Source organism: Paroedura picta, chromosome 14 (genome assembly GCF_049243985.1).
Source record: "Paroedura picta isolate Pp20150507F chromosome 14, Ppicta_v3.0, whole genome shotgun sequence".
NCBI classification, from domain to species: domain Eukaryota; kingdom Metazoa; phylum Chordata; class Lepidosauria; order Squamata; family Gekkonidae; genus Paroedura; species Paroedura picta.
Window position 1 is genome coordinate 36,159,967 of NC_135382.1, and position 27,523 is coordinate 36,187,489.

The 27,523-nt window shown below is 41.1% G+C and overlaps 1 protein-coding gene and 1 long non-coding RNA gene across 19 annotated transcripts in view; one reads left to right on the forward strand and one right to left on the reverse strand.

Moving 5' to 3' along the window:
* CHD9 (chromodomain helicase DNA binding protein 9) overlaps positions 1-26,154 on the forward strand; it is a 72,299-nt gene extending 46,145 nt beyond the window's left edge. For 11 of the 18 annotated variants that reach the window (XM_077310993.1, XM_077310991.1, XM_077310999.1 and 8 more), the window contains 23 exons: positions 1,601-1,796; positions 2,179-2,346; positions 2,927-3,106; positions 3,432-3,542; positions 3,858-4,054; positions 5,280-5,479; positions 6,291-6,450; positions 7,626-7,715; positions 8,175-8,278; positions 8,361-8,478; positions 9,706-9,763; positions 9,971-10,013; positions 10,146-10,365; positions 10,663-10,865; positions 11,558-12,463; positions 15,110-15,273; positions 16,300-16,572; positions 17,299-17,467; positions 18,938-19,077; positions 19,973-20,194; positions 21,019-21,147; positions 21,393-21,497; positions 22,730-26,154. In XM_077310993.1, coding sequence (XP_077167108.1) covers positions 1,601-1,796; positions 2,179-2,346; positions 2,927-3,106; positions 3,432-3,542; positions 3,858-4,054; positions 5,280-5,479; positions 6,291-6,450; positions 7,626-7,715; positions 8,175-8,278; positions 8,361-8,478; positions 9,706-9,763; positions 9,971-10,013; positions 10,146-10,365; positions 10,663-10,865; positions 11,558-12,463; positions 15,110-15,273; positions 16,300-16,572; positions 17,299-17,467; positions 18,938-19,077; positions 19,973-20,194; positions 21,019-21,147; positions 21,393-21,497; positions 22,730-23,593 — 5,020 coding nt within the window. In that variant the 3' untranslated portion in view covers positions 23,594-26,154. The remainder of the gene's footprint in view (positions 1-1,600; positions 1,797-2,178; positions 2,347-2,926; positions 3,107-3,431; positions 3,543-3,857; positions 4,055-5,279; positions 5,480-6,290; positions 6,451-7,625; positions 7,716-8,174; positions 8,279-8,360; positions 8,479-9,705; positions 9,764-9,970; positions 10,014-10,145; positions 10,366-10,662; positions 10,866-11,557; positions 12,464-15,109; positions 15,274-16,299; positions 16,573-17,298; positions 17,468-18,937; positions 19,078-19,972; positions 20,195-21,018; positions 21,148-21,392; positions 21,498-22,729) is intronic. The other 7 variants (XM_077310998.1, XM_077311002.1, XM_077311009.1 and 4 more) reach the window with 4 other exon arrangements.
* LOC143824107 (uncharacterized) lies at positions 19,605-27,508 on the reverse strand. The gene is made up of 2 exons (XR_013226690.1): positions 26,267-27,508; positions 19,605-19,641 (listed from the first exon to the last, which is right to left on the reverse strand). It is a non-coding gene; the product is annotated as an uncharacterized LOC143824107 (long non-coding RNA).
* Positions 27,509-27,523: the final 15 nt, after the last annotated feature.

Here is a 27,523-nt window from a genome sequence, read left to right on the forward strand (position 1 = left end):
TTCCTCAGGTGGAACTATGCAAATGCGCTGAGCTTTTGTCCTTTCTGGTGGGAGGAGGGATCTCCCAGGTCCAGACCTGTCTGCTCACATCCACATATAAAGCTCTTCTATCTTACACCTGCTACATGTTTCTAAATAGTCATCTTGGCATCCTTACAAGGTCCTCAAAGCTTTATTTAAGACCCCGATTATATTGCTACATCCAGCTCTGCATAACACTTTGTTTAAAGGCACTTTCCTAGTAGCCATTAAATCACTTAAAGAGGTCTAAGAACTTAATGCCTCACCTGTTTGAAAAGGGCTTTGTTCCTTTTACTTGGATCTAGTGATTATAAGGACAAACCCATCCTTTATTCCAAATGTCAGAGCCATGGGCCGATCCTTTGTCCCAGCTGAAATGCCACACACCACTGCTGTATAGTACGGATGACCATAGGGCTTTGCATCGCTGCCTCTCACACACCTGAGTAGCTGTATCTTTACACTCAGATTGAGTGGACAAATAAACCCTTAACAGACAAACGAAACACAAAAAAACTACTCTAGCCATATGGATAGAGGCATTCATTGCACTCAGCCCCAACACTTGCCTATCGCTGCCACTCTTAATCACCAATGCAATATTCAGCACTCAAGCACCATTGGAAGAGTTCTGCAAGGCAGCACGATGGTTTTCCCTCTCAACCTTTTTTTAATCATGATAGCTTGTTCAAGTGTGTTTGTCTGATGAGAGTCTCTGTGGCAGCAAATTCAGCCCACTCTGGATGTGGACACCACTCTTGAACATCCTTACCTGTATTCACTCTTCTAGTTTCACAGAATGCGATAATGGTAATTACTGTAACTGTAAAGGTTCTTTCTTGTTGGGTGGAGGAGCCATCTGACATCCCCCCCCCCCAAAAAAAAACTGCTGCTGAAAGTGTTGATGTAGGGTTAAAGCAACAGCTATGTTTTCAGTATTCCCATAGCTCCATTTTGGTCTGTGTGCTTGGCGTGTTTCAGACTGTTAATTGTGTTATTTAACTGTTGATACTTTTCCTGCATGTTGCAACAAGCCCTTTACCAAACAGTCCTTTCCCATCACTGCTGTCACAGCATATCCTGTAATAGGGAAATCCCTCCTGCCCTTGGCAGGGATAAACACTAGACTTGTTTGCACAATGCTGCAAGAAGGATATCTCAGCCAGGATTTCCTGGCAATTTCCCCTGATGGGAAGAAACCTTCATGTGCTGCATTCTGTTTCTATGAATGCAATCTGAATGCAGTTAGTTATCTTTCCCTTTCTGAAAAGCCAAATGCCGTTGTTCAGATGTTTACAAACGTGAGAGTTACCAAATCTGTTAATCTCATTGGAACAAGAAGAATTATTTTCTTTGGCTACTTCTGGTGGATGGGTAGGTGAGAGAGTGTGTGGGCTTGTCAGAGGCCTGAGGCAGTTGGCCTGAGATGTTTTATGAGAGTACAGGGAGGACACCCACATGCTTTTATTACAAATGTTGCTCTTGGAGCATTAAATGGTTGTTGGAGAATGCAAAACTGAATGCTTATTTGTTGTAATTTCAGGCTTATGTTTAGTGGTTTGTTTTTTGCATTTCAAAGGTACCTGTATGAGCGAATTGATGGAAGAGTAAGGGGCAACTTGCGTCAGGCTGCAATCGATCGTTTTAGCAAACCAGACTCCGATCGATTTGTGTTCCTTCTTTGTACGAGAGCTGGTGGACTGGGCATTAATCTGACCGCAGCTGATACTTGCATAATTTTTGATTCTGATTGGAATCCTCAGAATGATTTGCAGGTAATGTTTGTGTGACTAGCCCTTCAGATTTAGGGTAAGAATGTCAATGTACAGTACACCTAAAATGTATATGGAGTTGGATCCAGAGTAAACTGGCAGTTTCTACTGATTCCCTCTTTCTGTTGAAGACAGCCCTCATCTTGTTATGTGAAGATCATTGGGAAGGGAAGGCAGTAAATTTCCTATAAAATTTAGTTTGGATCCAACTCTTAGGGTGCAAAGTGTTTTGTTTTAACCTTGATTTAATTTGCCTTGTAAATCATCTAACCAGGAGAACTTACTATGTTTATGTTTTCAGACTTCAGTTATATCTATTTAAGTGGTTCTGCGGGAAGTTTCAGAATGAATCGCCATGATTAATCATGTACCATTTCTTTTTCAGGCCCAAGCCCGTTGCCATAGGATTGGTCAAAACAAAGCTGTGAAAGTCTACAGGTTGATAACTCGGAACTCGTACGAGAGAGAGATGTTTGATAGAGCAAGTCTGAAACTGGGTCTGGACAAGGCTGTCTTGCAAAGCATGAGTGGAAGAGAAAATAGTGTTGGTGGTGTATGTACTCTTACCCCTAGACCCACTTTCTGTTTCAGAGGATGGCTATCTGTACCATTTCTTCAGCACTTTTTGGCAGCCCATGTGGCTGTTGCATAGAAAAGGGCTGTAAAGAGCTGGCTGAAACAGGACCTCCTCTTTCATTTCCCATGACACTTGTAATTTTTTAAAAAATAATTTGTTTGAGCTGGAAAGTTGGAAATACTCAGGAGAGAGCAGTGTCATTTTGGTCATGGAGTTGCTGGAGGTGGAATATATGACCTTTTAAAAATATTCAGCAAAACATAGCTTGAAGTTCCTTAAAGACTTTCTGTGTGCGTCATTTAAATAAAGGCGTTACTTGCATGTAAGTCTGAAGTAAACAGCCAATATGAAGATGTGCAGTATGAAATTCCATGATAAAATAATGATGTAGAACTTTAGATAAGATTTAATTTTTTTGAATGTTTAAAACACCTTTGCACAAGTGATTTATTGACATGATTTTTTTCTAAATGCATAATTAATAACAAATAGATTATTGAAAATGTATTTTTCTGTTGAATTAGTCTCTTACATTATAAAAATCTTATCTTTACAGATACAGCAACTCTCAAAGAAAGAAATTGAGGACTTGCTTCGAAGAGGTGCTTATGGTGCCATTATGGATGAGGAAGACGAGGGCTCTAAATTCTGCGAAGAGGATATTGATCAGATCCTGCAACGTCGCACAAAAACAATCACAATTGAATCTGAAGGGAGGGGCTCAACATTTGCTAAGGTAGGTAAAGTTTTCAGTGTGATTGTTGCATGGTAGCATTTTTATCCATGGAGCACTGAGAGAGATCTGAGCACGCAGAATCTCCTGCATGTGATTGCCCAATTTGCGGCAGATGCCCCTGTTTAAAGGCAAGATTGCAATGCAATCATGGAAGGAAATTTGTTTACACTTTTATACCATGGTCACACTGCTCCACCCCTTGATATGTAATTAATATAATTGCCTTGAAAGGGTTTGGTTGGAAAGGTGGTGGTCTTTCTCAGGCGGGATACCTCCTTAAATTGGACTCGGGTTTTGATTATACATTCTGTTGCATTTGTTACAGGCTAGTTTTGTTGCATCTGGAAATAGGACAGATATTTCATTAGATGATCCTAATTTTTGGCAGAAGTGGGCCAAAAAAGCAGAAATAGACCTGGATGTCATCAGTGGCAGAGTAAGTATTAATGTTTTGTTTTCTGTAGAAAACTCAACAGGCCTGAGCATGTTTGTACTTGTAATTGTCCAAATCAGGTTTTTAATAAGCTATGAGAATTGTCATTGTAGCAGATCTGAACATCAGCTTTGCACTCTTGAAATACTATTTTTTTAGCAAACCCAATCCTCATCCAAAATGGCACTTTCCCTTTCTGCTTCTAGGAAGATCTAATCAATTTCAATTTATTTTATAATTGTCAATTTCAAGCTATATGTCAGGTACTTTGCAATTGCTGACTTGTTTCAAATATATATATTCTTTACCCTATCACAGAATAGCCTGGTCATTGACACTCCCCGAATTAGGAAACAAACAAGGCCATTTAGTGCTACAAAAGATGAGCTTGCTGAATTATCTGATATTGAGAGTGAAGGGGATGATAAACCAAAACTGCGGAGACCTTGTGACCGTTCCAATGGATATGGAAGAACGGAATGCTTCAGGGTGGAGAAAAACTTGCTAGTCTACGGGTAATAATGCTGTTACTTTGGAAGCTGTGTCTTTCCTGTGTGTCAGGTGATCTTACAGGTGATAGCATCTCTGACTCCAGAGCAATTATGTGATAATGATGGTGCAGCACTGTTAAGAGTGCCACACTTTGTGGCAGTTCATTGCTGCATTAGGGGAACCAAAACAACCAAGCTTCAGAAAATCTTAGCAGGAGGCTACCCATCTCTTTATGAGTTTATTAACAGAGTAATATTAAAGAAAATTACCATTGCAAGCTAGCACAAAACATGTGGTGTGGAAGAATAGAGGTTGTATTACATATTAGAATTGCAAAACCTGAAGAAGCTTTTTGGAGATGTGTAAATTGCTTACCATAGTTAAAGAGGTATTTGAGAAAAATACAAATAAGTTTAGCATTAGACATGCATATTTGCACAGAAATAGTGTGTTTACCTGTTACATCATGGGGAAGGTGAAGAGAATGAAGAGAGAAACTAGACACTACCAGGCTACATTTTCATTACCTTCCTGGTATTGGTAATGAATTATACATTTGCATTTCTGAAACACTTCAGTATACCAGTTTTGAGAACCATTGTGAACTCTGAAAAAAGGGGAAACAAATTATGCAGTAAAGAGCTCTGTTATCTGGCAATCCTGGGGAATAGAGGTTACCAGTTAATCAAGTGTGCAGGATAATCAAGCTTATTGCCCAGCCTCCCTTACACAGAATACTCTGTAGTAACCAAATCCCGTCTCATTGGGAATGCTATGCTGATAGCCCCCAAACCTGGTAGACTCCTTCCCCCTCTCCCTGAGCCACAGAGCCATCCCATGCAGGAGGCAGACAAATGGGCCAACTATCCAAGAGCCATCTGGCAGAACTGGTTACCAACAGTTCAAGGCAGGCAATGGGAGAAGAGGCACATGCAAAGATTATGTCAGCTAGCATGCCAGTGGTCAGAAGCCCAGCAATAGCCAGGGGCATAAAGCTAGCCTGGAGCAAGAGGAGTGGGGCACAAATATACCTGAAGTCACAGCAGCATGGTGACTGGGCCAGAGGAGCTTGCCACCTGGGTTTATGCCAGTTAACTGAGCTTTTTGCATAATCGAATGTTGGATAATGAAGGTTTTGCTGTATACTTCAGCTATAGTCTGAACCTCCCTGCAAAGAACTCCGCGGTCAAATGTGCTTTTCGAATTAATTTTTGCTTCCAATGTTGACCAATGTTACATTTTAACTAGGTGGGGTCGCTGGAGAGAGATTTTGTCACACGGACGTTTCAAAAGGCAGCTAAATGAACAAGATGTGGAGATAATTTGCCGAGCACTCTTAGCTTATTGCCTTGTTCACTACAGAGGAGATGAAAAGATTAAAAGTTTTATATGGGACCTCATCACACCAACTGAGGACGGCCAGACTCGGGAGCTGCAGAATCACCTAGGTAAGGATCCAGCAGCACTATCCCTAAGCAGGGCTACACCTTTCGAAGTCCAGCTTGACTGCAGTGGACTTTATATCTTTGCTTTGGAAGGCACTGTAAGTCTTTTAGCCATTAGTCTGAGTCAATATAAATAATAAAATAAAATGTTTCTGCCATTATATTGCTTGCTTGGTTGTGGTTTGTGTGTGTGTTTATAAGAGTTGCCGAATTCTAGAGGAAAATAGAGGTATTTTTAAAATGTCCTACATGCATGAAACAGGACTATCATAAGCACATAAGAAGAGCCCTGCTGGATCAGGTCAGTGGTCCATTTATTCTGGCATCTTGTCTCACATCGTGACCAACCAGTTCCTCTGGAGAGCCAACAACAAGACATAGAGGCTAAGCCTCCAATGTTGCCTCCTGGCTCTGGGATTCAGAGATTTAGTGCCTTTTAAAGCTGTTTATTCCTGTGGCCATCACTACATCCTCTGCCAGAAAATTCCACATTTTAATCTATCAGGATCTGTGAGTTTAGAAAGTGTTTTCTACTTTTTGTGCCTCGATGAGAACTGTTTAGAGCAAAGATACAATCTAAGGAAATAAAACAAAAAATTGTATATTCAGCTGGTTGAGATTATGTAGGTGGTTTATCCATGGGCACCAGCTGTGAGCCGTGGGCTTATGCCATGCCAGCTTGTGCCATGCCCATCTCTCATACCCCGCAGGCCAGGAGGAGGCAAATACACAGTTGAGATGGAGTGCAGCTTCCAGAGAGTTCTCCCTCTCTGTTTTTTATGCTCTCACTGTACTGTGTTCTTGCATTGAATAGGTTTGTCAGCCCCTGTCCCCAGGGGTCGGAAAGGAAAGAAAGTTAAGACTCAGGCCAGCACTTTCGATATACATAAAGCAGAATGGCTTCGAAAGTATAATCCGGAGCATCTGCTGCAAGATGAAGGGTATAAAAAGCACATAAAGCATCACTGCAACAAGTGAGTAACACTATAAATAGTTTTGTTTGTCTCAAAGCTTATGAAATGAGCTTCCAGGACTGAATATGCTTCCTTTTGAAGTGCAAATAAGTGTTCTTGTTAAAAGCAAATAGGCTTTATTGTGGGGCCCACGTGAGAGCTTCTGAAAAGGAATATTAGTTTGATTATTGTAGCTGTATTCATGTGTCCCTCTTTACACTACTAAAGCAGGCATGCTCTCTGCAGTTGCACTTAGAGGCAAAATTGGATTTAGGGGAGGTGGGGAGGTTTAAACATTCTAGCCAGTTTGGTGTAGTGGTTAGGAGTGCGGACTTCTAATCTGGCATGCCGGGTTCGATTCTGCGCTCCCCCACATGTAACCAGCTGGGTGACCTTGGGCTCGCCACAGCACTGATAAAACTGCTCTGACCAGGCAGTGATATCAGGGCTCTCTCAGCCTCACCCACCCCACAGGGTGTCTGTTGTGGGGAGAGGAATGGGAAGGCGACTGTAAGCCGCTTTGAGCCTCCTTCGGGTAGGGAAAAGCGGCATATAAGAACCAACTCTTCTTCTTCTTCTTCTTCTTCTAGCTTCTCACACAAAAACTGAGAGGCATAGATTGATATTACCCTAACTTCTCTCCTTACCAGAGAAGGTTTCCACCAGAGAACAGCACCCCCAGCTGTCTGGAAGTTTGGCCTGAAAAGAAAGCAGCCTGATTTGTTTCTGTTCATAGTGGAACCTCAAGTGGGCTGGAGGTTGGGCATAAAAGACACAGATTCAGACTACATTGTATGCTTTTCAGGGGGCATCCGCAGGGCCCAACTAATAACCGTTTATTTAAAATTAAGGGTGCTAGTTACAGAATTTAACTTCCTTCCAGAATCCGTCTGGGTTTGGTGGAAATTACCCTTGCAAGCAGTACAGTTCTGTACATTGGTGCCTGGAGTTTTACAAAGAGGCAGTTTTTAACAACACTGAGTTAACATTTGGGTCAAACATGCTTAGGTTCCATTAAAGACAGTGGAGCCAATTTTCTACAGGACAGCATGAACAGCTACATCCAAGCTGGCCTTGGAAGCAGATTATACTTGGGACAGAAACATTCTGGATTTAAGGGCGGGGAGGTGCTGTCTTAAAAGTAGCATTAATTAAAAACAGCAGAATTAATTTCTTGTATATGTTTTCCTGTTCAGGGTCTTACTTCGAGTTAGGATGCTGTATTATTTGAAACAGGAAGTCATTGGTAATGAATGCCAAAAGGTTTTTGAAGGAATTGACGCCAGGTAAACTCAGCTTCAAGTCCTTTGATTTTTAAACAGTACTGATTATTAAATGAATCTGTTCTACAGAATACTAGAATGAACAGAATTTTAATAGCTTTTGCTATTTACATATTGCAAATCACTCAAACTGGGGAATAGTATCATAGTATCATAACTTTAAAACCCCTAGAACTTGTATAGCTTATAAAGTGTTATTTGGTTATCCTTACAACAGCCTTGTATGAAAGGCCAGCATTAAGCCCATGTTAGAAATAAGCCACTGAGACAAATAGAGAGTGAATTGCCCTGCATAAGCTGGTGCTTTGCAACACTCAAGGTTTGAACTCCATATTATTTTACTCCATATATATGTATTGATATCTGCCATGAGTTTATTTAAACAGAACAAATCAGTGTATGCAGCAATAAACAAAAATAACTCCTGTGTTGTTGGTTTTTTTTTCTGGATGAACATTTCAGTGAAATTGATGTCTGGGTCCCTGAGCCAGACCATTCTGAGGTGCCAGCAGAGTGGTGGGATACTGAGGCAGATAAATCTCTCCTCATAGGAGTTTTTAAGCATGGCAAGTAACGTATTTTTTTCTTACTTTTATTGTTAGGTTGTTCTGTTTTTGTGGTTGTGTTCATAGTATGCTTCTTTTTCAGGTTATGAGAAGTACAATACAATTAGAGCAGATGCTGCTCTTTGCTTCCTGGAAAGAGTGGGGAAACCGGATGACAAGGCAGTTGCTGCTGAGCAGAGAGCAAATGATTATATGGATGGGTATGATGTTTAAAAAAATATTTTTTAAATATAAATATATACACCATCTGTAGTGATTCAGACGGCTCACGGCTCAAGCTCTGTGCAAACAAAATCAAGTACAGACAACCCACTAATGTCCCTCATTAACTCCCAAACCAGCAGCAAGAAACAGCCTCCACCAACTGCTTGTAAAGAAACAGTGAGGTGCTATATGATTCCTCCGAAATATAGGAGCCCTTCTGGCCGCCTTGGAGAGGCCTATTCAGACAGCTGGTGCTGCAGACAGAGAAAACCACATTTGAACCATCTCTGATCTTATAGAATATAGGGAAGAATAGTCAGAAGAGAACTCAGAGAAGATTGCTATTGTGCACATGTTCAGACGGGAAGAGAATCTCCTATGGAAAATCATTTCGTGTGCTTGTAAACAGGGTTTGAGCATGTAAGCGAGTAGGATATGATCCAGCTGAAATAAAATCCTTTCAGCGTGCCACCAGCTGTGACTTAAAAATGTGCCCATTCTTCAGTTTAAATCCACAAGATTTTAAAGTACTCAACTCTGCCTGGCTTTGTGTCTAAAGGGTTTCAGTAAGTTCTAATACATGTAGAAAACAGTGTAGTCTGCAGACTGCTAATTTTCTGATATTTTCCTTCATGCAGTCTGCACGCATATATCCATATCCTGATTTAGAGTAGGTCAGAGGGCAAGACTGAATTGCATCATGCCCTGTGGAAGTCCCTGCAGTTAGTACCTTCATAGTTCAAATCATTTGTAATGTGGTGCCTGGCTTGAAAGATGTGGAAGGGCTGGGTTGCTTACTAGTTGAGTAACATTTTCATATATAGGGAAACTATAAAGAAGTGGCAAATACACTGTGAATTAGAAGGAAGTTTAACATCAAACTACTGTGTGGAGTTGACCAGAAGCCCTTTGCAAACACAGAAGCTACGAGTCTAATTCTGCAGTGTAACAGCAAGTAGGGACAAAATGCTTTTGAGCCAGAACTTACTGCTCTTGAGTGCTCTTGCATTGAGGTGACATCCTGCCACCCTCCTCCATTGATCAAGAACCAGAAAGAGTCTGGACATACTTAGAACGGACTTTTACAAAGAGCTAATTCAGATGGTTAGAACTAGAATGTCCAAGTTTTCAGTAATCTTTTCTCAAATGAAGTGATTTGTGTCAAGTATGTAACAAATGACATACATTCTTAACAGCTTTGTACTGCTTCTGTATTCCTACAGAGATGTAGAAGATCCAGAATATAAACCAGCACCAGCCATGTTTAAAGATGACATAGAGGTAATAATATTTGTACTTAATTTTGATTGTAAATTTGGTGGGCCTAACAAACACTTGATGGTAAACCTGTAGCAAATCAATTTTAGCTTTGGGGAGATTTGTGAGCTTCTTTTAAAAAATTTAAACGTTATCAGCAGTCGTGTTTATCTATAGGACATGGTTTGTTTGTTTGAATCATGGTTTGTTTGTTTTTTATTTGTGGTTTAGGATGATGTGTCATCACCGGGGGACCTCATAATAGCAGATGGAGGTAAAATTTATGATAAACTGTTACTGTGTACATTTACTATTCTGAAATAGAGCAAGCCTACATTTTGTATGGTACAGATCGCAACAAACCAGTATCACATATTTTTATTCTTTTGTGTTTGCTCAATTATAGATGGTCAGATCACTGAAGGGGATAAGCTTTACTGGCCAACACAGTCTGCCTTAACAACACGCTTGCGCCGCTTAATAACCGCCTATCAGCGTACCAGTAAGAACAGACAAATCCAACAGATCCAGCCTGTGTTTCCAGTTCAGCCTTGCGAGATTCAGACTCCGTATGAAGATGCTTCTCTAAATCCAAAAATGGCTGCCAAAATTGAAAGACAGCAAAGGTCTGCTCAAAATACAAGTATTAGGTTTGCATGCTCACAAAAAGCATTTGCATTTATTTCCTTTCAGTGATTATTCAGTCATTATTTCATCCAGTATTGCATTGGGGGGTGGGGGGCAGTGTTGGCTGGTTGACTGGTTTGTGTTTATTGATTCGAGCTTTTAGCCCCGCTTTTCTCCAAACCCAGATTTAAGGCAGGTAACAATAAGAATACTCAGTTTAAAACTATACTATCTAGCAAGCAGATCTAGCTTTCAACTTCCTACTTAATGGTGTTTCATTCCCATTTGAAATCTAGATGGACAAGAAGGGAAGAAGCTGACTTCTACAGAGTGGTTTCCACCTTTGGTGTTGTCTTTGATCCTGACAGGGGTCAGTTTGATTGGACCAAGTTTAGAGCGATGGCTCGATTGCACAAGAAAACGGATGAGAGCTTAGAGAAGTACCTGTATGCTTTCATGGCCATGTGCCGAAGAGTCTGTCGCCTGCCTTCAAAAGATGGTGAGTTACTTGTGGCAGTTGTTCTTTTTTTTTTCCTTTATAAAAACAAAACAAGATTTAGAAGCACAGCTGAAAAATGTGTGTGATCCTACTGTCAGCATGGGTCTTCATCTGAGCAGATGTTCCATTACTATCACAGGTATCGCTACCATTGAAACAAATTGGAGAGGCTGCTGTATCAGGTCATTAATAGTCATACAGAGGGGGAATCCTTCAGGCTAGCGATCCCCAACCTGTGGGCCGCGGGCCACAGGTGGTCCTTCGACTAATTAGAGGTGGGCCCCGAAGGACGCCTTCTCCCCCCCCCTCCGGCCCTTTACTTCATCCCCCCCAGCCCTTTACAACACACTTCATTGTTGTGGCTTGTCTGTATCTTATTTTGAAGGGATGTTTAAACATTACCATAGCAATCAGAGAGCGTTAGGTCAGTGGTTGAGAGTAGAGGAGTAAACTACCCCCCCTACTGGGCCTCAGTAAAAGGTGTTGAGTGGTCCCCAGTGATAAAAAGATTGGGGACCACTGCTTCAGGCAATTTTTTTTTAAATATATTGCTATAATTATAATGTTCAGTATTTTCTCCCCTTCCAAATATTAAAACAGTTTCTAGTTCTTAGGAACCTTATTTTAAAATGTGAACATGGGGGAAAATTTTAAAGGGTTGAGATGGTGAGGTTTGTGTGTTTCTTGTGCAGAATCCATGGATCCAAATATTTTCATTCAGCCAATTACTGAAGAACGTGCATCTCGAACCTTGTATCGAATTGAACTTCTCAGGAAGGTACGGGAGCAAGCTGTCCGTCATCCACAAGTATTTGAGCGGTTAAAACTTTGCCAGCCAAATCCTGACCTACCAGTCTGGTGGGAGTGTGGGACTCATGACTGGGATTTACTGGTTGGCGCTGCAAAGCATGGGGTTAGCAGAACAGACTACCACATCCTTCGTGATCCTGAACTTTCATTTATGTCAGCCCAAAGGAACTACAGTCAAAACAAAGCAGCACTTTCAAGAACTCCTACCCCAATTTTGCATCCGTATCAGATGGCATTGTCCACATCACCCCTCACCCTTCAGGCAAGGCTGCTAGATGTTAAAGGAAGCACACTTGAGGATGCAAAAATCAAGGATGAAAACCATGAAGAAGATCCTCACTCTTCAGGAGAAGAGTCCATGTCAACCGATGATGTACAAACAGGAACAATAAAGACTGAGCCTTTGAGCCCAAAGGATGGCACATCATCACATTCTGCAGACCACAAATCTGTCGTGAAAGCAGAAAGCGACAGGCGCATGGTTGCAGCAAGGACAGAGCCCCTAACTCCAAATGCTGTTTCCAAAAAACAGAGAGCTAGCAAGAGAGGATCAGACTCCAGCTCCGATTCAGACTCCGATTCAGACAGATCATCTTGTTCTTCCAGATCTTCTTCTTCATCATCATCTTCTTCCTCCTCTTGTTCACGCTCCAGATCGAGCTCTTCGTCCTCTTCATCTTGTTCTTCAGCATCGTCGTCGTCATCTTCCTCTTCTTCCTCTTCCTCTTCCTCCTCTTCCTCTTCATCTGAAGAGAGTGACAGTGATGAAGAGGAGGCACAAAAGAGAGGTATACGCATGAAGACTTGTAACTGTTGAATCATTTAGCGTTGAGTAGATTCATTAGGAATATAAACCCAATAGTATTTTCTTTAAATTTGAAGTTAGTTCAGTGTCCTAGGCACCAGATCACAATGATAGCTAGAAATTTCTTTTGAGGTGCCTAGGTTTTTGGGGTGGGTGAGGGGGTAGTAATAAGAAAACATGATCATACATAACCCTGAAGACTGAAATGTGAGCCTGGCTTCTAAATTTTGGAACTTGCTTCTCAAGCCAAAGGCAATTTATTGAGGCTCGCCTTACGCTCAGTACTGCACTAACTGAGGCTTGATAAATATTGAACAAAGAACAAGGAGGGGAGAAATGTTGCATGGAACAGAAAACAAAAAATCCTAACTGGAATTTGCTAGGACCTGAAAGGTTAGGTGTCTATGTAATTTAGACAACTGGTTACAGTGCATATGATAATTTTTCGATAATGGTCTATGGTCTTTGTGTGTTCTTATCCTTAAAGAATTTTTTTAAAGCTGTGCACAATAAATGTTTATATAATTTTGTAACTTGTTTTAATTTGCACGAACATCCAACCTTTCAGGTCCTAGCTAATTCCAGTTAGGTTTTTTGTTTTCTCTTCGATAAATATTGATTCTGCTCTGAAAGCTATAGAAATTAGTTACTGTACTGAATTGTAAAAGCTGTTGCAGACATTTTCACTCGTCATCATCATATGTAATAAAAAAGCATTGCCTTTCATTATGAAAACAAGCCCTGGAAGACTTCAAGCTCATCTCCCCACCACTGTTGAGTAACTGAACATTTCCTGGCTGCCAGCAAACCATTTTATATCCAAATCTGAGAAAATGATAAACTGATTTGTTTTCTGGCTTAGAAAGCAGGGTTTCAGACAGTACAAACCACGATTAATCTGTCAGTATTGGGTACAGTAAGCCCATCAGAAAACCTTCACGTATTTGCTCCAAGGGGAAGGGAGTGGCACACCCATGATCTAATTACATCTCAATGCTGCCAGCGTTAGATCACATTTACAGATTTATCCCTTATTTGTACTGTAACAAAGGCTTCAGTACAAAGATGATGATATTGATTTGTCTAAATCGCCAGCATTGAACTTTTGATATAATATTTGTTTTATAACTGTAAGATATTTGAAAGAATTCACATTGTTGAGGAAAAAGAGGACTAGGTTGGAATAAAAGTTCTGTTATCAGAAGGATCTCTTCTTCATGATGAGGCTGTATGTACTGGGTTTTTGGCGTAATCATGCTATAAAATGAGTGTGATGTTTGCGCGCGTGCATGGCACCCGGGCCGCCCTCTCCCTCTACCCCCACAGGCGGTCCCCAGCCTTAAAAAGGTTGGGGGCTGCTGCTATAAAATATTTTGACTCATAAATACTTCATGGTTGTGCTATCACCAATGTAACAACTAAATTCTAGACAGCTGCAGTTCACTTTGTTGTAGGCCAGTGGTATGAACAAAAACATCAGTTACGAATACAGTTTTTGGCACTGACAAATGTGAAAATCCTCCAAACATCAAGGGCCTGCAGTTCCATTGGAGCAACAAGCTATAGTACAGCAGGTTTTAAATTCTAATTAACCAGGCCTTGTCTTCTGCCATCAGCCCAGAGAGAAGTTAGAAGCAGGATTTGGCAGTCCAGACAAAGCAGTTGTAAGGATGATATGTTTTGTAGTCTAGAGGGAATGATCCTTCATGGATGGAATTATTTTTCCTCTGTTCATTTGAGTTTCTGGGTGCAAAGTGTTCTTATGCCCATTACTATGCCTTCACTAATTTTATCTTCCCCTGGCTAAGACATGGCAGTTATTCCTGCTGTGGCAATTTTAGGCTTGACGATTTTAGTGGAGTGACAGCTGTTTTGGAGATAAATCAAGATGGGTAGCTGTGTTAATTTGTAGCAGTAGAAAAGAGCAAGAGTCCAATAAGCACCTTAAAGTTAACAGACTTTTTATTTATTTATTTTGGATTTTTATTTATTTATTTGGATTTTTATACCGCCCATTCTTTTATGGCTCTTTTGACAGGGTATGAGCTTTTGTGAGCTCACTTCTTCAGTCACTTCTCATACCCTGTCACTATTTTTTTAGTCTTTCAGGTGTTACTGGACTCTGGCTATTTTGGTGTTGTAAGCATTTGAGTTTCTTAGAAACAAATGAGTCTGGTGAGAGCAGATTGTATTTGAGAGCTTCTGTGCATCACATTGAATTTTCCCATCATTTTTCTTGTCAGCACTGATTCTTTGTTCCTGTTAGAAAATGTGCTCCAGATAAATGACTGGAATGTCTGAAACTTTTATTTTACTGTGCTTTAGCTATACTTTTGCACGTTTGTCCTCTGTTTAACACTTCCAGTTTAAATATCACAGTTTTGTTCACAGGTTTGGTCTTGCTTGTTGATTGATTAAACAGGCTAATAGCCTCTCTCTGTCTAGAAAGAAAACCAAACAAAAAGCTTTGGTATTTTCGTTCTGTGTCATATTATGCATTTGTTTGAAATTAATTTATGTATGTTCTAAAGCTAATAATCTGTGTACATTAAATAATTAAACAATTCCATTGGAGGAACATAACACTGTAGGTTTTGGTGTTCTAACTGCCTAAACCTCCTTCCTTCAGCAGAAGGAACTCCTCACTTGAAAGCATATGATGAAGAGAGTGTAGCTTCCTTGAGCACTGTGCAGGATGAAACCCAGGACAGTTTCCAAATGAATAATGGAACACCAAATTCTAATTGTCTCTTACAAGGTGGATATATGTTGGCTGCTTCCTACTGGCCAAAGGTAAGATAGCAGTGATGTAGATAATCCGCAGCTGCACACACACGAAGTCTGTTGGTGCTTCTAAATCTTGAATGGTGAATGAGGATAGTTGTTCCATGACTTACTATCATAGCTAAAAGAAGGGGTAGTTTCTTTGGTATAAAAACCAACACTTCTTTATGTTGAAGATGCTGAAGTCCCTTGTCCTGGTAAGAACTTCTTGACATCATTCAGTCTCAAAAAGCCTACTGTACTACTCTTTCTGAATGTTTCCCTTCTGCCAGGGACCATGGTAAAGTGTGCTGTCACCCTGTGGGGGACAGGCGTCTCCTACATTCTTTTGCCATCGTATTGATGGTTCTCGGGGTAGACAAGAAAAAGTTTTTAAAAATCCCTTTCACTATGACTGTCACTAATGCCAATAAAGTCTTAATCTTCGTCTAGAATCAGAGGTCATGTCATATCAGATGTGTAGTTTTGCAAGCTCAGCTCTGACAGCTATGGCTTATAGCAGTGCCCCCCCCCCAATTCTTTTTGAGCTAACGGCAGGCATCTTGGAATTCTGACCCAGGGCAGCGGGCACCACTACAAAAGGAATGACACAGGGGGTAGAACCAACACAACATGTCAAGGCGTGAGGTTATGCATAACTCTAACAGTAATTCAACATTTCAGGCAGAAGCACCGTTTAACAGGATGCCTTTTAAAATGAATATATTATTTAAAAAACATTTTCTTGCATGCTCCCACCTTTTGGTTATGCAGTGAAGTTCCTTGTGCTGTGGTAGCAGCTATCGCTGAAGCACTGTTTTTAAATATCTCCATAACCAGTCAGAAGCTTTGCTGGGCAAAGGCCCCATCCCCTTCCTAAAATTACTTAACAGGCCTCAGGAAAGGTTTTGGTGGGTGTCGTGGTATCCATAGGGACCATGTTGGGGACCCCTGGCTCATCAGAATTTATTTTCCTTGTTTATCAGTTATTACAACTTTTTCTGGTGTTGAGACAGGGAAGTGCAGGATTTTTGAAGGATGTCCTGTTCCTTCTAGGATCGCGTTATGATTAATCGCCTGGACAGTATTTGCCAAACAGTCTTGAAAGGTAAATGGCCGTCGGCAAGAAGGAATTACGACACCAACACCGTGGCTTCTTTTTATACCACCAAACTCCTAGACAGCCCAGGTGCCGCTACAGACTACACTGAGCCCAGCGTGCCAACTCCCCCAAGTGCAGACGTTAAAGAAGAAAATGATCAATCACCACAGATGTCAAAGGTGAAGAAGCATGTACGGGAAAAGGAGTTTACAGTGAAAATCAATGACGTATGTTTATTTTTATTGCCCTAGGACCTGATTGCGATTGCGGTGTGCGGCATGCTTTACCTACAAGTAGCTGCCTGCTCTCAATCTTACTTCCTTCACACACACATTTGTGGATATTTGGGGGCAGTTTTTTGCGGGGACATTTCATTTTCTTTTAAATGCACAACTTGAGGACCCACCAACAAATTAGTTTGTGTTCTTTTGAAACCTTGCTGATGAGGTGCTCTCTCAAGTGGTCTGTCTTATGCTGTTTTTGGTACTATAGCTCCTTCCTGGAGTATTTAGCTTTTCTAATCATAGACTTGGCTCCAGCTGTCTGAAAGCAGTAACTTGCAAATAGCTGCATTTTTTAAAAAAATGTTCAGAGTGAACAATCAGTATTAATCATTCCCTCCCAATATCCTGACTTCCTAAGGCTTTACACCTAAGATAGATCACAACATATATTAATGCAAACATTCTTTCTGGCATTTGGTATGTGCATATAAAGCTTTTATTTTAAAAAATAAAGAGATGAACAGGTATAGATACTTGTGTGCATACATATGCTCACAAGTTTTCCAATGCAGTTGTTGCTTAAATCAACTTGGTGAAAATGACTAACAGCCCTGTGTGTGGAAATTGTTTTCAGTCCTATCAGAGAGAAAATGCATATGAAAATCCTAAATTAATGAAGCTTATTTCTCCTTCCAAAGAAATCTACTAACCCTTACATTTGTTTAACAGGAAGGTGGTTTGAAATTAATTTTTCAGAAGCAGGGACTTTCTCACAAAAGGCCATTTGAAAGTGAAGAAGGCACATTAGGACAGCAGCAATACCTTGCCCGACTACATGAACTACAGAATGCTTCAGAAATAAGCCTTGCTAATTTTCCAAAGTCTTTGCCAGAATCAGGTAAGCATTGCAGGTTTTTAATAGTGGCTGATCACTGCTTAAGAGATTGCATATAGTTTGGAACTGTTATTCAAGCTTTGCTTTTTTGTTATCTATGGCCTGATTCTCCCTGAGGTGATAAAATGTGTGTATGGGTTGCCAGAATGTTGCTGAATGTTCCTTCATACCAATAATTTTAAAAAACCCTAACATTTAAACTAGCATAGCAGAAAAATCAGGTGGGTCACAGTGGCATCCCATCTTTTGGGTTGAGAATTTTTATAGAGCCACCATATTCTCTCTTAAAGGACTTCTGTGCCTATTCCTGGAGACCAATAACCCTACCCCTCTTCCATTTCCTGGCAGACATGCTGTGAGTGGCCGCAGGATGGCAGAGAGAGGTCACCATGGATTCTTCCATGGTTCTGACCTAGGCTTGTTCCTCATTGTGGATTACAACGCCTGATGTCCAGTTTGTATTTCTTGTCTTCGGCTCTCTTTGTTTGCTTGCCCATGCTCCCAACCCTCACACTGATGAGTCCATAGTTCTGGCACCTCAAGACTTGCAGTTCATTGGGTCCTGTGCTGCTGTTTAGGAGCTAAAGGAGTGGGGCTCTGGAAAGCTAAGTCCACTGGTTGGGAGCCCTTTCCTCTGATACCTTATATAGACAAAATTCATTCTTTCTTGTGAAAAAGTTCAGTAATGGGACACCCCCTCCCCAATCCAACAGACATGGATTTACCATTTCAGTTGGGCCTATGAGTTTTCCTGATGTAATCCAGGTGAATGTAAAAGATTAAAAGTTGCTGTCATGTACATGTCATTTAGTTGTTAAATCTGTTCAGGGATTTGCATGGTGCCTAGGTGGCATGAAGGAAAGGGGCTTCATGTCAGTACCACTTTTATGTTTCATATATGAACACATATATTTCAAAGAGTTTGGCTGATATTGTACCAGAAAATAACTGAAATGGGTAACTACAAAGTCTCTCTAGTGGCACCTAAGGCAGGGGTAATCAACCTGTGGTCGTCCAGATGTCCATGGAATACAATTCCCATGAGCGTTTGCTGGCAGGGGCTCATGGGAATTGGAGTCCATGAACATCTGGAGGACCTCAGGTTGACTACCCCTGACCTAAGGTATGAATTTGTGGAAGTAGCAGTGCGTTGAGAAGCACTAAGATTTTTGTTTTGTGTTATTTTTCCTGGCCACACCAAGACATGGCAAGGCTGCAACCTCTAGCTGTGTTAGTCTCTTGGTTGCTTGCATTGATCCTGGGAAGGACAGGATGTAAAGCATGTCTGAACTCATGGTGTGTATGGAAGGCATTAAGTACACCATACTTAATGTGTTGTGCTAGAAGCTCTTGCTGGGCATCTGATTTTTCATCTGTGTGTTCCATTTGCTTTTTTGCTGTTCGTATTTGTGATGAGCAAATACACTCAGTCTTCAGTAAGGGTCAAAACAATTCCGCTGTCCATTTCATTAGGAATGTCCAGCCAGTTGACAACTAGTGCAAATGGAGTGATAGCTGATGACCAGCCTGCGGTGAAAAAGAGGCGAGGAAGGAAAAAGAACGTAGAAGGAGTTGATGTCCTATTGATCAACAGAAATAAAACACCTAACCATGTAAGTAAATGTCGTCAGGTATCTCGAGGGAGATTTACTATTCTGATGTAAGTTGTAATGCTGTAAGTTGGATCAGACTGGAGTTTGTTTGCTCCAATAGTTTTGTAGCTCAGTTTTGTAGCTCTGCTCTTGTTGTATGTGAAACTAGCTAGGAACTGAAAAAGGTTGAGAAATCTAAAATGTTTACGTTTCATAGCACAGTGCTAAAAATAGTCACTTAAAAACAGTATATTAAAATAACAGAAGAAAATATGCAAAAACCCTTTGAGTAACACGTACAGTCCCCAAAAATGTCATAGATACCAAAACATGGATGTTTTGATCCAATTGGATCTTTTTCAGAAGTCATATATCAACCCACACATACATCCTGTAAACAACAAAAATAATGAAACATTACAAAGTTAGTACAGCTATACGACCATATAGCTTATATAAAATAAAATAGTGATCATTCCTTACTGTGCTATAATGAAGTGCCAATAAAATCCTGGGTCTGTATTATGGACATAAAGAATTCACACTCGCCAGGTTGACTTTTCAAAAGGACACCATTCTGTAAACCTAACGAATAACACATTATAAGTAAACACTTTTTAAAATCCTGAATTTATCCAGAAGGTTTTTTTTACACATTATATTCATGATACAGACCTCTCTTGAACTGAAATGAAATCAACTGTGTGTGTCTGAATGCACAACAAAGGAGTAAGGTGCTATAAGTGCCTGGTAGACATGTATGTGATCCTGCAGTCACACCCACAGTCATACAATTTTTTAGGACTAAAGCTTCCCTTGCATCCACGTTGACATGTGCAAGTATGATTATGATTGCTACCTCTTAAGCATTTCCTTCTTCATGAGCCATCTCCCAGAATATGTTACGTTTTTGCAGGTTTGCCATGGCATCAGTGCCCCTCAGGTTGCTCCAGGCATAAACCCAGCTCTTCCTTATACACAATCCCAAGGCTTGTGTGATGCAGAAAGCCCAGTTCCAGTTATTAATCTGAAAGATGGAACGAGGCTTGCAGGCGATGATGCCCCCAAAAGAAAAAATTTAGAGAAATGGCTTAAAGAACATCCTGGCTACGTTGAAGATTTAGGAGCTTTTATTCCTGTGAGTATTTTAAGTTAATAAGTTTATTCATACTAGCTTTACTGTGGTATTTCAGTACAATTTGATTAGTAACTTTCTAGTTACATTTTTTAAACAAATTATGTAAAATTGAAGAAGTTGGGTTGGGGTGTATGGGAGCAAGAGAGATTTAGGACCTGAGAACTGCTTGCTTCGTATTGGCAGAAGGAAAAAAAAGTGGGTGTAACAGTATAGTACATTAAAAATCTTTCTTATTGGACTAAATCATAACGTTATTCAGAGCCTGGAACCTGCAGTTGTTATAGTCCTATATCAGGAAAATTATCCAAGAAATTACTTGAGCACATGATCCCGTGACCCACAGGGTTTGCTCGTCTTTATTTTTTGGTATTCCTCCACCTAAATCACTGCCTTCCTCTGCTATTTAACTAACCAAAATTATTTTAGTGGTTTCTTATTATCTCAATTGAGTGCACAGCCTACTTTGGTTATGAAGGGAAGATTAAGAAAGATTCCTTATTCAGATGCCTTTGTGATTGTTCTCAGGAAAATAGGTACTTGAATACATATTTTATTAGTGTATCTTCTTTATATTAGCTTTAGAAATAGTTTTTTTACACAGTATTAGATAATTTTTCATCTTTGTCTCATCACTAGCTGGGTTCATTCCTTTTGTCTGGAAGATTTCCTCACCTTACCCTTGCTGTTGCAAGATTTCTCCATTGGTTTAATGTCAGTTTCAGGTGATGCTACTTAACAGAAGAGTTTTTGAATGCTCAAAGAACTTTAATCAGACGAAAAGAAAAGTCAGTAATTTATTTATTCATTGAATTATTCTACAACAGAAAATTCAGCTTCATGAGGGGAGACCCAAACAAAAAAGACACCGTTGCCGAAATCCTAATAAATTGGATATTAATAGCCTTACTGGAGAAGAACGTGTTCAACTGATCAATAGGAGGAATGCTAGGAAGGTAATTGTTTCCCCTTGTCGTTCAGGGTGAGCATATTTATTAGCAGTAGAGCTATCTGCACTGCTTTGTCACCACAGTTGACTACAGTTCTAATAAATGTCTCACAGTTATTTATTTTTATCTATAGTTTGGTTTATATACTGCCCCTCGGGCTGGCCGTCTTAACCAGCTTTGCACGTTGATATGACTGTAAGCTGAGCATTTGGTAACAGTCTAAACATATGTCTCTCTCCTCTGCCTTTTAGGTAGGAGGTGCTTTTGCTCCTCCCCTGAAAGACTTGTGCAGATTTCTAAAAGAGAACCCCGAATATGGAGTAGCTCCCGAATGGGCAGATGTTGTGAAACAATCTGTGAGTACTTCTGTAGGTCCTGGACCAGGGATAGGGGGTGGGGTGTGTGTTTCATAACAGAGAAGCTCCGTTTTCTAAATCAGTGGTCCCCAACCTTTTTTAGGCTGGGGACCGGCAGGGCATTGGGCCGCGCCCGCAGGGACCGCGCCCGCGCGGGCCACGCCCACGCTTCGGGCCGCGGCCGCGGCCACGCCCGCGGATCGGGCCGCGCCCGGCCGCGCCCGCCGGCCGCACCCGCGAGCCGCGCCCGGCCACGCCCGCCGGCCGCACCCGCGAGCCGCGCCCGGCCGCGCCCGCGGATCGGGCCACACCCGCGGGCCGCGCCCGTGGATCGGGCCGAGAGGGCGCGGCCTGCACGGGCGCGGCCCGGCCCTGATTCCTTCTCCCCGCCCTCCCGCAGTAAGTAGCTTTCCGGGCCGCAGGCTTGCGGCCTGGGAAGTTTTTTACTGCGGGGGTGGGGGGGGGGCGGGGAGAGGGAGCCGCGGCCCGGCGCCATGGCCTTTGCGGCCCGGCGCCGGGCCGCGGCCCGCAGGTTGGGGACCACTGTTCTAAATAAAGAAGTCTACGGTTAAAATAAGCCAGCTGCTAATTCAGGCATTTCTGTAATCTAAAAATCTCTGAGCCTTCACACCATGTTTGATTGCATGGCAAATATAATGTCCAAAGGAGGTTCATGCTTGAGTTTTGAGATTCAAATCACCTATTTCTAGTTGATCCAGAAACTGTAGAGGGGGACTTTAGCCAATTACTCGTTTAGAATAACCTTTTCATAAGCACAGTAGAAAACATTCATGGGTCATATTGGTGTAATCCTTACAATAGTTTTTGTGCCCAGACTATATATTCATATGGTTTGAGGGTAGGTGTGAATAGGCCTGAAAGAATAAGGGTTCTACTATGGATGCCTAAAGTAGAGATCTGGGGTAGAGATTTCTTACAGGGACTTCATGGCTCTTATTCTGAAAACTAAATTTCCCACTGTAGTTTGGACCTTAGGGTTCTGTTCTGCTAGTCCTGGAACATTCTGAAGGTTAGATGCACCAGCAGATGGCTCCTTGTACCAGTGGCAAGAGAGCTTTGGGTATAGCCTAGGGCCATAAAAGCGTCAAATTAAAAGCTGATTTCAGTGTCCAGTCATTTTACTACATCATCACTTAATGCTTGTGTGTAAACACTTCACTATGTTGAAAAAGTGAGGCTGCTATAACACACGATTTAATTTCTCTTTCCAGGGATTTCTTCCTGAAAGCATGTTCGACCGCATTTTAACAGGGCCTGTTGTACGAGAAGAAGTAAGCAGGAGAGGAAGGAGGCCTAAAAGCGAGATTGCCAAGGCAGCCGCCGCAGCTGCCTCTGCAACAGCAGCCAATGTCCCAGTCAACCCTTTGCTAGCCAATGGGCTAATTCCGGGAGTGGATCTGTCGACCCTTCGGGCCTTACAGCAAAACCTGCAAAACTTTCAATCGTTGCAAGTTACAGCAGGTTTAATGGGCATGCCTGCTGGCCTGAATACCACTGGGGAAGGTAAAAATATGGCTGCCATGTTTCCCATGCTGCTTTCAGGAATGGCAAGCTTACCGAATTTGCTAGGAATGGGCGGACTCCTGGCAAAGTCTACAGAATCTGTTCCCGAAGAGAAAAAGGGAAGTGACTCGAGAGAGCCTGAAGGAAGGAAAGAGAGGACAGAGAGTCAAAATGCACATAACGGTGGAGAAAACTCTTTGTCAGGTTCTCCTTCCACATCGTCTACCGCTGCGGCAGCTGCCAGCCCCTTAGCTCTTAACCCCTTACTGCTGTCCAATATACTTTATCCAGGGATGCTTCTCACTCCAGGCCTTAATCTCCATATCCCAGCTTTGTCCCAGTCTAATATTTTTGATGTACAGAACAATGAAAACAATGGCACAGGTGTAGCTAAATCTACAGGAAAGGAGGAAAACTCTGGTGTTCAAGGTCAAGAAGGAAAAAGGGGAACGGAGCCTAGCTCTCGCAATGAAAACAGCACAGATGAGGGTTCAGAGAAAGCTGGTGCTTCCTCTGGGTCAGACAGTACATCATCCTCGTCTGAGGATTCAGACTCTAGTGACGAAGACTGACCCCAGACTCTGCACTTAAACGATAAACTGATTTTGAGTTTATTCTTTAATTATTTCATTGTAAATAACCCGGTGTTGAGTGAGCGCATCAATAATTTACTGACCGAACATTTCAGTATTTGTTTAGAAGTGCAAACTGCTTTCAAAGACATTTTGCATGTAATTTCTTGAAGTTCCTAAGTTTCTGAACTTGTATGTACTATCAAATACACATTTGTGTAAAAAAAAAATTACAGCAAAAGGCATTATAATTTTGTTTTTTTGGGGGGGTTAATTTTTTAAAAAATGCTCACTATGAGCTGTATATTTAATATATTTGCAGTGAACACAGAATTCTTTATGCACATTATTGATTTAATTTGAATATAGTTTTACAGTCTCCTTGATGCTTATAATTTACAGATCAAAACTCAGCAATAATTTGGGCAGCTAATGAATGTCATAAAAGCTGTAGAACCTATGTCACCATCCATTGCTTTAATCACATGAAAATGCTCTAGTGTTGTGATGCACTGCTGATGTTTCCAATTCAGGTACAACTGTGTTTAAAAAAAAAAAAGTTTCCCAGTCAGCCAATGAAATTGGCTACTTGTTACCTCAGCTGAGTTAGTTTAGGAAGTTTACATGGGTTTCTCTTCTTCTTGTCATATATTGTTTTGCCTTTTTAAAGGCACCCTGTGTATGTTAATTTGGTGTATGCCTTTTTTTCCCCTCATTACCAGAGCACATTTATGTAATTATAAGTAAAGGGAAACTTTGACACACATACAATGTCCCTTTCCTATTTCACTTCAGCACCATGGATACCTATTTAATTTTAAATGTTCTTCCTTCTACAGCAGCTATGTTGCAGAAGGGCTGTAGCCCCAAGTTTGAAAAACAAAAAATTCATAAAGTGCCACTTCAACACCGCATACTTCATGTATAAGGATTAAATATCCTTGCAGGAATGACTTGTTGGCTTTGTTTGTTGGGATTTGTGTTTGTCATGTAATCTCCTGTAGTTACCGGTAAATAATGGCAAGGGGAAATGTTGGCACATTAAACTCTTCTATATTTCTCTACAGCCTTTAGATCTGACTGCATTGGGGGGGAAAAGTTACCCAAAATCAAGATTTGGGGTATCATCAGTTTATTATAATTATGCTGAGTTGCCCGATAACTAAAAAGCACTTTCAACAATGAAACCATGGTAACAGTGCTTAAAAAGCATCTGTTGGAATACAAGTCCTTAAACCCCTTACTGTATAAAAAAAATCAATTTGATATTTGATAGGATAGGATTCCTTGATATGCTGAAGCTGCTATTACTGTGACAAGATAGGATCACAGATGCACACCCACATGGTAAAACTGACTGAGACTAGGTGTGAGCTTGTGCTATCTTGCTTGTGGTCCACGAATAGAAAAGTGTTGATGGAGTGAATAAAAGTACTGGTTGATAGTGGATGACAGACCTTTTCAAAAGGGAATAATTAAAGAAAAATGTATTTTGATATAGTTTTGTTGCTTGCCTGTACAGTAAACAAGACACTGTTTTTTTACCAAGATCTTTACTGATTAAAATAAGTTTGTACATGCAAAATAATAAACCCCTTATCTAGAAGCAGTATTACATGTAATTACACAATTAAACAATTACTATTTAAATTGTGCTGGTTACTGTATTCACCCTGCCCACCCCCCAAAAAGATAGTATTGATTTTGTTGGTCCTTCATGCAGTGTCTTAGCAATAGTCAAAAACATGCCACAAGAAAGGGATAGCAGTTCTTCATCATGAAAGGATGTATTACATATTTAATATTTGCCCTTTGTAATATAGCACTTTTGTTTAACTTGTATGTATCCATGATATAGCCAAAGTTTTCCAAACACAGTTGTTGACATAGTCAATGGAGTATTTCAACAATATCATCACTTTGCACCACTCCCTTACATGCCTCCCCCAAAAGAAAATCCTAAACATAATTTTTAATAAATTTATGAAATAAAGTATTTTCCTAATTATGGTCAAGTGAATTTGCTTACCATTCTAGTGGTCTTTCTCTGTAATAAGGCAATTTACAGTTTCAAATAATGTACAGCTGATACAGATTTGACTCTGAAGTAAAGGCCTGTTTGTTTCTTTTAATCAGTATCAGTTGGAAGATGAGGAATATGTAGCTGAACATTTTGAAAATGTGGCTGCATTAAGTCCTGAATTGTAAGGACGGCCCATTGGAATTACATTAATACTGACATTTTCAGTGCAAAGGATATCCAAGACAGTGAAGAAGTGTATGTTGGTAGTGACTAAAAGAACTTTAGCTGTATATTGCCTTGTATTTCAATCCCTTTGTTTCAGGCCTCATGATCCATGTCTAAGTCCTGGGTTTTTTTGGGTTCTTTTGTTTTTGGACATTTGCAATATTTGTCGGTTGTGTTCTGTGTAGTCTGAATTTGCTTTCTGTAGTTGAACAAGCGTCTTAAAGTCATTTGTAATTTATTGAATTACTTTCTATGATGTTCTATAGAGCAAATGGAAGTTTAATTATTTTTTATTAAACATATTCTTTGACAACCCATGATGTTGGCCTCAGTACATTTTAAAAAGCTGTTAGCTGGTACACAAAACGTAGTTTAAATATGAGAACAAAATGTGATTACCAAGTCATTTTAAAAGCTTTAAATACCTGAAGCTAGTTCACTGTTAGGTAATCACCTTCTGCAAACAGAAATAAGAGAAGTTAATCATTGAAATACTGTGGGCTGTAATGATTTGCTACAAAGGTTTAAAAATATATTTTAAACTACCTATTAGCTGCCTTTCACCCTAATGAAGTTCAATATATAGAAAACCAGAATTTAAAATCACCTTTGAGCTGACTCCTAAGGATCAAAAAGGGACCAAGTATAATCTCTCTCAGGAGGTTGTACCATAATCATAGGGTTGCAACTGAAAAGTCTGTCTCTGAGATACCCACTAAACAAGCTTGTTTGAAGGATGGGACAGTCAGAAGAGCCCCCATGTTTTTAATTCCTGGGCAGGAACATATGGGGAAAGACTGCCTGACAGATACCTGTTTAGCTGCAGCGTTCCATACAGTGCTCTCTAAGCTGCACATGTGAGTGACCACTCTAACACAAGTTGTCCCATACAGCAGCAATCTAGAGTTGTGCAGGGTCTTGCATTGTCCAGTTTAAGACTACAGCAGTTATATTCTGTTCAGGATGTGAACTCCATTCAGTAAAGGGGGGATTAAAGAGAACATTGATTCAGTACTAGCATCATACTCCCAATCTGGGCAGCTGGGGAGGAACATCGTTGAATAGAGGTGTTCCCCAAGCCTCGATTTGTGTCAATTTTCAGTACTAGTACTAGTTCTCCCAAACAACTGTGTTGCAATATGAATAAGGCTTTGCATTCCTAACACGCCTAAACTGTATATCAGGGGTAGGCAAACCCTGCCCTCCAGATGTCCATGGACTACAATTCCCATGAGCCCCTTTTAGCAAACGCTGGCAGGGGCTCATGGAAATTGTAGTCAGACATCTGGAGAGCCGCAGTCTTGACTACCCCTGCTGCATCTTCTGTGCCAGGAGTAGCTAAACGGTAGCTCTTCAGATGCCCATAGACTGCAATTGCCATGGACAATCAGCAGGGGCTCATAGTCATTGTAGTCCACGGACGTCTGAAGAGCCACCGTTAGGGCACCCCTGTTCTACGCGCTGTCACTTCTCACTAAAAGGCTGCACAATTGCCGCCCTCCTGCGGGAGCAGAACGAACCGCCCTGCAACCTACGCATCTGGCCGGGCTCAACTAAAAGCAGCCCCGGGCTTCCGCTCCGCAGCCTTCTGGGCGTTGTAGTCCTGCCGCTTCCCATCCCGCCTCCTCCTCCTCACCCGAAACGCCTGCGCCAGAGCAGACCCGCCGATTGGCGGGGACGCC